This window comes from Osmerus mordax, chromosome 1 (assembly GCF_038355195.1).
Source record: "Osmerus mordax isolate fOsmMor3 chromosome 1, fOsmMor3.pri, whole genome shotgun sequence".
Lineage (NCBI taxonomy): Eukaryota > Metazoa > Chordata > Actinopteri > Osmeriformes > Osmeridae > Osmerus > Osmerus mordax.
The window spans coordinates 3,026,127-3,038,572 of record NC_090050.1 but is presented as its reverse complement, the minus strand read 5'-3'; the positions used below and the strand labels follow the sequence as shown (position 1 = coordinate 3,038,572).

Below are 12,446 nucleotides of genomic sequence, written 5' to 3'. Positions count from 1 at the left end.
CCTGCTAACGTTGTAAACAGTAATGGATGAAGCGCAGGCATACGGAGTGAAGCAACATAGGCGCGTGAAAACCCGTGAAAAGGGTTAGAGGGGGGTTAGAAAGCAGCAAAATATGGGTTGGCCCCACCAAATCTCACTCCAAGGTTTTTTTAAAAGTTGGCAGCCCTGTACTAACGGTAATACATCTAACATGATGGGGCGCATTTACGCCGGATATACAGAAAATACAGAGAAACACTGAAATGGTAATGTTTTTTTCTTCCCCCTTAGGTGATAAACAAACCGAAACTGTGAACCATAAAACCGAACCGAGGGCTTGTTGAATTGTTGCACCCTTACTAGCTAGACCGTCGGTCCCCACAGAATAGGCAGTCACTTTCTCAGTTATTTTACAATGGAAAGTAAAGTATACAGTAACCTAAAAGCAATGAATGAATAGCAATTTCAGAATAAATAGCTCCTTTCAAAACACAGTAGTGTGTCATGTGGTCTTATATTAGATTGATGGGGAAGTGGTTTTTGATAATCCTGGTTCAAAGTTCAGTAATGAGTAATCAAGAAATCATTATATATAGATAAATTAAATGGGAAGTTACAATACATGTCGGTTAAGTAGTAACATGTGGTGTATGTCCTTGTTTCTATGACTACTATGATACACATTTCTCCCTCTGTTAACTTGGGCCCTCAGGTCCCATCACTTCCAAGACTTTCTACAAAGAGTGCTACAGAAAAGCCCTGAGATGCGTTGGGGACTTCAGCAGCTCCTAAACCACCCTTTCCCTTCCACAGGACAGACAAACAGAGCCCTCAGAGAACTTATAGCTGAGGCTAAAGCTGATGTCATGGAGGAAGCTGCGGTAGGAAACACATTTTCAGTAAAGACTTTCATGGATGGCTATAATGTAAATGATGTCTTACATAAAAGTATATCATAAATAATTTGCACACTGAGGGCCTCATTTACTAACATTGCAACGCAGCTTAATCTGCGCCTTTGCCCAACCGCAAATAGCGCAGATGTACTGTATGTATACCATATCCACAAATACACAGGTTTAGGAAAACAATAACATGAGACTGAAAACAGCATCTGTGTAAGGCGATCAAGTTAGTGATTGGTGTTCAGAAAGCTGAATTATGTACGTTATGTATTTTGAAAGAAAAATACCACAGATCTTTGTGAAGCCATGCAGCTTCACCATATGTAGAAGCCACATTCCAGTCAATGTAGAAGCCACATGGTTTCTTCATACATAATCACCAAGAAGGCATAATACCCGCATACTGAACATGTTTTTCCTTTTCCTACTCTTTCCAGTCCATAACCGACTTCAGGGCTTCCCTTGATGAGGTCATGCAAGTGAAGAGCCCTGTAACAAAGACAAACTGCACTCAGCAGAAAGACATGGACATGGCACATATTTCCGAACAACCTTGCCCTGATTACTGTATAAATAATATTGCCACCCCAAACCAAAACCATCCTCTTACGCAAAGTAAACATGACAAAACTGTACAAATGAATGAAAATAACCATAACACAGAGGCAAAGACAAAAACTGCATTCTCCTCCCTTTTGGAATCTGGACATTGGGATAACACCAAAAATATGACAACCAATCAAAGACTAATGACTGGTTTGTCTGCTCAGACGGAGGCAATTGCAACAGAAGTGAGCAAATCAAAGGAGAACTTTGGCAAAACAAAAGACAATGCACATGATGATGAAGAAAATACTGAAAGAGTTGAATGGCAGCAAAAAGAGGGGCTAAAAGAAGCAGTGGACTGCAGATGCCGATACCTTTCCCTGAGTGAGGTTCCTAGACAAGGAGTACAGGCCAAAGAATACCCCCATTATAATATGAAAGAAAACAAAATACAAGTTGTGAATGACACTGTACACCCTCATCATCCCTTAGTGGAGATGTCATTCTGTCAACAGAGAGCATCCTGTGATACAAATAGTAAGGCTTCAGGTTGCATCTGTCACTTAATGAACACACACAGTCTATTGATTATTGCCTTGGCTTTGGAATTTCCAAGGTCACCAAAAAAGTGCCAAGGGGATTGGTGGCTTTCAATGCGAGACTGTGCTGATCTGAACTTCAATGGACTCGGAGCCAAGCACTGGAAAATGACCATGGGTAGGAAGTTTAAGGAGATGGAATCGAGTATCAAAGTGGAAACTACTGAAACAAGTCAAGAAAAAATGCAGGAGGAAAGTGGAAGGATGAAGGAAACTATAGACAAACTATTGTTGAAAGGTAAAGATATAAAGCACGAGGACAGAAAATGTGATGAGACAGATGAAAACCACTCAAATGATGAGATAAAGGTGGAACTAATGGAAAAGTGTAACTTTAGTGAACAAGACCAAGTCACAGAAATACCAATGAACCAAGGACTAGAAGAAGAGGACACACAAGTGTATAACAGGAGAGAAGACAAAACAGATATAATTACAGCAAAAACCCAGGTCAACTTTGTGTCAGACACACAGAAGAAAGAGACAGAAGATGCAAGTCTGATACTTTCCTCTGCTCAGACTACACACTCTGACACAAAACAGTCAAACACAGAATCAAATGAAAAATTCCACCAAATGACAGAGTGTAAAATCAAGAGGGCCACAGATGACAATATAACATCGAATAATGGAGTTTTAACAATGTCCCCACCTTGTAAGGTGAGTTATCATGTAGCACTGCAGAAAGGTATTCAATCCTATATGACAATGAAAGTTAGGATCTAGCCTATCTTGAAAAAAATCCCAGGGCCTGTAGAGTATATAATGTAATTAATAATTATAGATATTTGGTATTATGCTACATTCTATCTAGAATCAATCCAATACATTTGAGAAAGTCATTCAAAATAACATTCTGTGGGATAGGATCACTGATGTTTATAAGAACTTTGAAGATGACCAAATCCAGATAAACAGTTCTTTGTTACCATCCACTGGACAGGTTGAGGAACTACATGAAAATAGCACAACGCATTAGTTCCTCAATCTCAATCAGTTCATGCATACTGCAACTTTAATACAGTCATTGAAATCATTGTTATGTAACCTGGTACCAGGGAGTCAGGTGGCTGAGCGGTGAGGGAATCGGGCTAGTAATCCAAAGGTTGCCAGTTTGATTCCCGGTCATGCCAACTGATGTTGTGTCCTTGGGCAAGGCACTTCACCCTACTTGCCTCGGGGGAATGTCCCTGTACTTACTGTAAGTCGCTCTGGATAAGAGCGTCTGCTAAATGTAAATGTAAAATGTAACCTATTTCCTACATAACATTAATTGTGCATGCCTATTGTGTAGTTTTGGAAAGGCAGTACTGTATAGAATATTTACTGCAATTTTGAAGAAAAACTGCAATTGCTCTCTAAACCATTCAGCAAAATGCTTATTAAATCAATGTTGAGTTAAAAGTTTGAAGAATCTTCTTCAAATTGGTCATGACTACAGCTGTCATAAGGAACTGGTAAGAGGGCAGAGAGCACACTGAACCCAAGAACCACAGACGAAGTTGTAAGAGACAGTATTGGCACTTGGAAAATTAACACAATTCCTTACACAATACAGGACATTCTCTTACTATTGCCTCTTACTATTTCAACAGAGGAAAGTGAAAGAGTTTTCCGAAACAGACTGATTTGGACAGGATAAAAAAATGTTTGTTCTTGAGAACCTTATCTTTTCCCATGTCCCCTAGTAAAACTTAGCTCTTCAAATAGGGCCTTAGAGGGAATCCAGGAAATAGGACATACTATAGGATGTAAAACAGCAGGATGGAAGGTAAAATATCCAACTAAAAGATTGGATAGAGGTTAACAGTCAGCCATTCTTTTTTGTATTTCAGGAGTTAACCAACAATAGGGTGACTATAAAGAAGACTCGAACATTCATGGTGGATGGCCGGGAAGTTAGTATCACCACATCAAAAATTGTTTGTGAAAGCGACAACAAAGAGCAAATTAGGTCTGCCAGGTAACCATATTTCCTGAAAAAAATATGTTTTAGGTTGACACGTGATTAGTTTATTTTAGTTAAAATAATGTTCAAATGTTTTCCACATTGTCCATAAACAAAACAAAAATACATTTAGCAAAGATATAACTTATGTGCATGCCATCTTAATATTGGACAAAAAATACATATATGTGAATCCGACTGTATATTACAATTCCAAGTTTTTCTGGTTTTAACTACACAATTACAAAGAAACCTTCAGACACAGTTGACATAACTATCAGATTACATTAGTTTGCATCCATTTTAATCAAGCCTCTGATTAAATGTTTTGGTCAAAGTAAAAAAAACTTCATGCCACGATTCATACTCAAAACATGGTATACTGTAAGGCTACTGTAAATGATATACATAGTGTGAAACAGTCTTAATCCTGTTAAAACTCTTCTTTTGACTTTGGCAGCTTTTGTTCTTTAAACTGTACAACTGATCCAACACAAAAATTGCTTTCTTCTCTACTAGCTTTGCAAACAATCGTAATTAATTTCAACATGAAATATCTCATTAACTTATTTAAAAATTGTTGGATCAGCAGTGATGATTAGATATGCAAGCTAACCCATTCAGTGTTTCACTCGGGTACACTTTGAATGCAGGCGCCAGGAGCTGCAGGCCCTGAAAATCCTGCAGAGGGAGGAGCAGAGAGAGCATGCCCGGTTGGAGCAGCGACAGCATCAACAGAGACAGATGATGTTTCGACAAGTTGCACAGCAAATGACTGTGAGGAACTTTCCCTAAATGGAGTTTCATCTCATCTAGCATTTGGCAAAAAAGATACACTTAAAACATAGATTTTTTGGTTGTTGTATTAATTAGCAATGGGTCATTCCTGAGCGTTAGCAGTGATCAATTCACCCTTTAAGAAATGCATTTCCTTGGCAAACGCTGTCGTGGTTGTGGGAGTCCCCCTTCTTAATCCCAGCCTCTCATGCGCTCTACTTTAAAGAAGCAACACCAAAATATACTAAATTCTGTACGAAATAGGTAGGGTTAAGGCTAGGATAAGAAAGAAAGTATTTAAACAAAAGTTTAAATCACGTTCACATTTCTACACTGGTGAACCCAAAGCACCAACATTGACAGTTCATCTGCACCAAATGCAGACCCTTCATTTTGTGTACCGTTCCCGTTCTTCAACAGTTGACCTGCTATTCCTCTCTACTATACAGGGAAACTGCTGTAACTGCTACAGCTAAAAATGCATTCCTTATATGCCCATGTCCGTGATGCAGCTGGTGATTATAATGTGTAGTTGATTTGGTGTTAAGAGATTTTGCACATTTGGAATGTGCAGGCAGTTTGGACAGTGAACACATTAATTTGTGTAACAAAATTCCCTGATCTATACTTGAAGTATATCCACTTTATATTGTCGTTCTGTTAGCTAGCCAGCATTTCATCCATAAATAAACCCCTGTGAAAGCAGAGATTCAATGTTATGCCAGCAGTCAGCACTAACCTGGCCATATCGGTTGTAAAAGCAGATTTACAAATTTAACAAAATAACAATCAGAATTTCCTTATTTTTCTTACAGCAAACTTTGGTGCGTTACGCGCTTTGTTCCATTTAATTGTGAATTCCTTTGTTAATCGCATTAGTCCATTGACAAAACTAAATTCACTGAAGTTATACAGCTCCCGTTACAGCCTCCTAGTGCACACGCTAGTGAAGCGTTTAGTGGGAGGGATGACCAGAGGAACAATTGAGTGAAGGGGTTGTGGAGGCACATGAAAGATGGGTATTGTTTTTGGACATTTTGAAATGCTGATCCGAACAACGTGGCACTGCACTGTCTTTATAAAAAAAGACACCTGCTAAATTATGAAATTTGCAGAGTGCCCGTTTCTCCAGATAATCATTGACAACTAACACGGACACAAACACACAAACAAACAAATAGAGATTCCTGGCATTATTAGAGAGATAATATCAGGTTAACAATTGAAGTGTGTGAAAATCTGAAATCGTTTAAAAATGAATTTCAGAATATCTTAGTATTTATTGCCCTTTGTCCCACTATTGCTTTAAGGAAAGTGTGCACTTGAGCTGGCATGGACTCCACATGTTTGTGCAAAACCTGATCCAAGCATGATTTCAAAATTTTCCAAATAGCTTTGTGTGATGTCACAGAATTCTTGGCTTTCTCAGTCTTCAATTTCCCAATGATCATAAGGTTTGGGACTAGACCCTACAAATGGCAATCCCTACAATAAGAAGTAGTGCTGTCAGTTAAACGCGTTATTAACGGCGTTAACGCAAACCCATTTTAACGGCGTTAATTTTTTTATCGCGAGATTAACGTTCTTTTTGGCCTAGCAAACTTTTTAGTTCTTTTCACATGCTGTTGCAATGACTACTGACGTTACAAAAACTACAACACCACACCGGATCTAGCTAGACCGGAAACAAAACAACAGGCATGCCGCACACACTCTTAAAGGCCGATTTATACTACTCTGTTTTCACGGACACGTGGAACGCCCTCTCCGACGTATTTTAATCGTTTGACAGCACTAATAAAAAGACAAGAACCTGAAACTGTAAACGTAAAGGAATGAGTAAAACAAGTATATTGAGGCACTTTCCTCACTACTCTATGCCTGGAGTTTTGATTACTGCTCTGCACAATTTGGATTGGTTACAGTTTCCACTTGTGGGTTTTTATTGCATGTGTAGACTAAGAAGCAGTACTACGACGGTGAACTGGAGAAGGTGGAGAAACAGTACCTCCAGCAGAGTAGTCGGGTGGAGGCCGATCACACAGTCAGGTTAAGAGAAGATGCCCGCAGACTTAAAAGCCAGCAGGAGAAAGATATAGGCCGCCAGGCAGCAGCACTGAGGAATCAGCCCATGAAGGTAAACACATCCCAATGGGTGATACATGATGCTGCACACAGTCACAGGTTCTCATTTTTTCTATGTCCATATGAAAATAAATTATTACTTAATTCTGTAAGACCTTCTATTAGACTGTAACACCTTCATCTACATTTTCCCCCTTTACCAGGAACAAACATTCATACAGAAGCAACAGCAGGAGCTAAATGAGGCATTACAGAAGGTTGTTCAGGAACATAAAAGGAAGGTTGCCTTTATGGAGAAAGAATTCATGATCAAAACTCAGCAGCTTAAAAGAGGTATGGACATACTTATGCACACAAATATAATCACTGTCATCCCAACCATAAACAAAATGAATGAATTCTCCCTTTTGTGGAAAGATGAAAATATTTAATTAATGCTTGAATAGAACATACAAGTAGTAATTGCAGATAATCCTAAACCGAGTATTAAATAAATTGTAAAAAAAACTTTGTAGTTGAAAATCTTCAGTGGTCAGTATGTCCCAGTGCTTGAAGTGGGGAAAAAAGGTGCCGGTACTCTCTAGCATTGGCAAATCATTATGACAATTGTGATTTCTACAGTGAAAAACAAAACTTAGAGATATTGCTGGTATAACAACAACTTATTGTTATTTATTAACAACATAAATGTATGTATTTATTTAAACAAGTCGTGTGTGTGTGCGCGTGCGTGTGAAAACGGAACTCCAAGTCTGCAACGGTGCTGAGATTGGAACTGTACAATCCCTAGGGACACACACACACAACAGAGACGGGGAGCAGGGTTTATGCCAGACATAAAATTAGAGATTAGCTACACAGATGGCAGTGAATTCAGTATAGAGATATTCTGCTGTGATATTAACCAAATCAGCTATTCTAAATAAACAGTAGACAATTAAGTTAAATTATTTGATTGAATATTCGAAAGTAGCATACATTTATGGCATGAAAAAACATAATTATTTATTAATAATATATAGTTGTTCAAACTTACAGATTGGCAAAAGGATGTTATGGGGTTGTTCATCAGCTCATCAGTATCCCAGGAACATGGGGTTCATCAGCTTTTTTGGTGCCTTTGTGAGGCACAGGCTTTCAGAGATAGAACCAGAGGTAAAGGATTAGTTGGCAGTGTGGGGATGCATTTAGTGAGGAAGTTGCATTAAATAAATTGTAATCTATTGTGCTGACACATTCATTGCCAAAGACAGAGGAGGAAACCAAAGGTATCCTAAACAGAAGTATTTGGAATCTAAATTCTGTTCTACATTTAAAAGACAAAAATATGGTTTACCTACTTAAAAAAGGCTCCAGAAGGTCATGGGGTCATCTTCGTCCCTTTGCCAAACATGATCCTACATAATTGTGTGGACTAAACTGCTGTAATGGTGGTCCATTGCATTTCAGGAACACCAGGTTGGACAGTCTGTTAACAGCAAGGGAGTCCCTTTTGACTCTTAGAATATCATTCATGCAACTGAAGGCTCTTTCGCATTTACTGGTAGACACTGCAATTGTATGGACAGCTTAAGAAGAGGCTTCAGGGATGCTGGGGTCCGGGATGCCCTCAATTCCTTGTACTCCTGAACTCCCTAGATGCTCTCTCTTCTCTCTATTTTAAATGTGTCACATAACCGAAGGACCTCTGCTTCACCATGTTGTATGTCCAGATTTCCCTCTGGCCAAGTATCTGGTTGAAGAACCTTGAAGTCGGACATCAGTTTGCTTCCACCTCTATATGACGAACTTTCCTGTGTGTTGACATGAGAGGAAGTTGTTGTAGCTGTCCTGGTTCTAATATTTTCCACCATGCTGCGAAAGAACTGTCCTGCATTGATTTTTACAATCCTTTGATTGTCACACAGTGACACATTCTGGAGAGATTTCTCGGTTTCAGCTTGAAGAACAATCTGTGTGTGGGGGCCAGGTGTTGAAAACATGGACTCAAACACCCGGATCTCCCGAAACAGCAGCTTGTCTGCTTCAGGCAGTGCTGTGCCTCTCTTTTGCAGCATCCTTGAGAGATCACTCAGTTCTGGTAGGGCAAAGTACATAACTCCAAGATTACACACGAAAACACAGAGGTGAGAATGTCAAGGAGTCCCTTATATTTTGCTCTCTCTGTTGAATCCATGGTGACATCATGGGCAGCACTAGAAAAGTGTGTCTGAAGCGCTCTGTAATTCTCCCAAACAGCCTTTACAGTCCTCTCACTTGAAGCTACCCAACGGATTGACAAAACATGGCCCATGACAAGGAGACGCTGCCCAACACATGTTGATGCAATTCTCTTTGGTTTTTGGGTGAGGCATGATATAAATTGTATAGCTTATCAAAAAAAATCTTGAAGTGATTAAGACTACTGATCTCCTTGAGAACATCCCCAACATCCCTTTGACACTTATTTGGTTTTTCACAATGTATGCTTCATGTTTTGGCTGCTTGCAATGTTTGGGGCTATCTTGTTGTTATGATCAGGGACCTATGCTCTTTTGTAAAGCCCTCTCTTAGAAGTTGCTTTGGATAAAAGCGTCTGCTAAATGCATAAATTCAAATGTAAACTGCCAATTCTGATTTAAACAGTGCCACACAAACAAGTCTGGGAATCTGGCACAAAGTTGTGTAGCCACCCCTGCTTTTCTGGCAAGCATCACTGATGCTCCATCACATACAAAAGCCACAAAACACTCACTGAAAAAGTGGTCATTGAATCCGTATTTGTGGAGGCATAACAACAATGTCTCTGTGATAGCATTTGCTGTGGTCCCTTCCAACTCAAGCAGGTCCACACACAAAAAAAACGTGTCAGGTTCTGCGTCAGCAATAGCTGTCCGCAAACAGACATCCAACACAGTTTTCCCACTGATTGTCGTAGACTCGTCGATCGACAAGCACACTTTTTTTTTGTTTACAATGATGTCATCGACCATCTTTTTTTCATCTCCGTTGCAATAGGGAGTCAGGTGGCTGAGCGGTTAGAGAATCGGGCTAGTAACCAGAAGGTTGCTGGTTCGATTCCTGGCCCATGCAACATGACGTTGTGTCCTTGGGTAAGGCACTTCACACTACTTGCCTCGGGGGAATGTCCCTGTACTTACTGTAAGTCGCTCTGGATAAGAGCGTCTGCTAAATGACTAAATGTAAATGCAATATGGTCAATAATGTCGGCACATGTCTTGTCGGAGTGCACAACTCGGCCCATGTTCACTCTATTCAACTCTTGCAACATTACATCCATTCGCAAGTCTTTGAATGGACACCCATGCTTGCATTTTGTATGCAGTTCGTAACACCCGAGATGTAGTTTTGTGTTCAGCCCTGTGCATAGATTGAACTTGCCTGCTCAGTTCATTGCGGGATGCCATCTCCGCTATTTTGGCTGCCTTAAAGGCCATATGGCAGGTTAAACACGACTGTTGATTAATGGGTACATGAAGCACTCAAGATATGTATATCATTTAAAATATCTCCAAATGGTGTTAAAGATCAGCTTTTGTCGTTTTTGGTGTTAGCATTAGCATATTAGCGCAAATCGGCGATAACGTCACGTTGGGGAGTCATGGAGGAGAGAAGCCTCAGCCTAGTACTAGAACTATGGCGACTGACTGGGATGAAGAAGAGGTGGCAAAAAACACTAATGTGTAAGATGGCCCGCAGCCCTATAATTTCGAACCAAGTAGACATGAGAGGGCAAATGAGGAATTGCCGAGACCTGATGGCCGTCAAAGCCAATTAAATGGATGAAGTGTCCTGGTGAGTTGCTATCATTTAGCAACGCAGCAACGATCTCTGGAGCTAGTCTACGAACAGCAGTGCACATATACAATTTTTTTTTACTGTCAGTGAATAGCACCGAGTGAAAGTCAACGTTTATCTTTATATCTAGTGACAGTGATCATTCAGGGCCTGACATAACATTTTTGAGGCACTTGTCCTTTGGACAAGTAGCCCTACATTTACGTTTCACTTTTCCATGCACAAAAGTCACGTCCGGGTAAAGATTGTGCCTTTGACCAACGAAGATGAGCTGTAAAATTATACAAATGATAACAATTGAGGTGTTATAAAAAAAAGTATTTGTTACATTAAACATTTACACAATTTCTGCAGAATGAAACACTTTCTGTTATGTACTGTATTGCAGCTTCGTCCCAATATCTCTACAGACCGTGCAGCTAATTTAATGCTCAACACTTGAACGGGGGCTTATTACTTGAAAGAGTGTAACTGAGAAGACACAGTAATTCCTATCAGGGCTTGGAAATATTGTGAGTTGCAAAAGTAGGCAAATGGCTAGTAGACCATAACATTTCATAACAATTTCGGTCAATCAAACAGCTGCAAGACCCAGTGAAATGTTATATACAGCTAGCAAACTAATACTAAGACTACCGGTAAACTTAGATCTAGATCTAGAAAGAAGACATCGTGCTAGCTATGGGCTAGCTATGGGCTAACTTGCCAGTCCCACCTAGAAATCCCCCCAAGATCCCTACCAGGCCCTACAAGACTTCTGCTACTAAAAAGCCTAATGAACCTTTCCATATATAAGGGATTGGCTCTTTTTGACTCCACACTAAGCACTCCAAGATCACTGAGCCTTTCATTGTTCATGGTTGTGCTCAAATGATTTTTTATAAATTTCAATGCCGAAAAGCTACGTTCACATGCTGCTGTGCTTACAGGTAGAGCAATGGCAACTTTGCACAATCTGTACAGTTCATGAAATACCTCTCTGAATGGCTCCAAGAATACAGTGAACTTCAGCACTCTATCTGGACACTCCATTCCAGCTGCCTTCTTCCTCTCGAAAACCACTTGATAAAGCAAACTTTATTTGAAACTTGTTTCACTTGATAAAGCTCATGCTTAAGACCCTCTATGTCAGTGTTATAAATCTTGCCAAACAAAACCAGAGGAATCTCATCCAAAAAGCTGTTGCTTTTAGGATTGAATGCTTGAATGCCCTTCATTATGTCACAATTGTCTTTGGAAAATCGCCTCTCTAATTCAGCTTTCACAGTGTCCAAGATAGGATAGAAAATATTCCTACGAACACTATCCTGGCCGTCATTGCGGTTTCGCAGACCAATCGTGGATGTGACAACAGACCCATGAAGGGAAGAGCTGGTCTTTGGGTGTCTTTTGGTAACCTCAGAGTGAATATTGCAATGGTGAGCAGTGTCCAGCACTTCTGCCCACAACTCCCTAAAACACATGTCCTCTCTGTAGTGTACAATGGTGTCTTGTCACGCGTCAATTAGGTCAACCGCACTTGCTAAATCCAAGGATGGGGATTGGAGCATATCAGACAGATACTTTGTGCTACCAAGCACCCTTCGAAATGTAGCCAGTAGGCCAATGAAGACCAAATCAATTTGGCTAAGTAGACCACGTGCCTCTACAGACCTGTCTCCGCTATTCTCATGGTCAAGCTGGTGTAAGACACGAAGAACTGCAGGCAACCGGTCCATTAGGTTGCGGCATGCATAAAACTTACAAGCCCATCTGACGTCGCTTACCTTTGGTAGCTCTCGAGGCTGATCCTTGAACATCTCTTTCTGT

At 40.1% G+C, this 12,446-nt stretch overlaps 1 protein-coding gene across 1 annotated transcript in view; it reads left to right on the top strand.

The window, feature by feature from the left end:
• The window catches only part of si:dkey-81j8.6 (serine/threonine-protein kinase 10), a 61,661-nt gene that overhangs the window by 23,660 nt on the left and 25,555 nt on the right, over positions 1-12,446 (top strand). The window contains exons 7-12 of the mRNA XM_067233629.1: positions 692-860; positions 1,322-2,689; positions 3,865-3,992; positions 4,631-4,754; positions 6,712-6,891; positions 7,043-7,172. Of these exons, the coding sequence (XP_067089730.1) occupies positions 692-860; positions 1,322-2,689; positions 3,865-3,992; positions 4,631-4,754; positions 6,712-6,891; positions 7,043-7,172 (2,099 nt within the window). The remainder of the gene's footprint in view (positions 1-691; positions 861-1,321; positions 2,690-3,864; positions 3,993-4,630; positions 4,755-6,711; positions 6,892-7,042; positions 7,173-12,446) is intronic.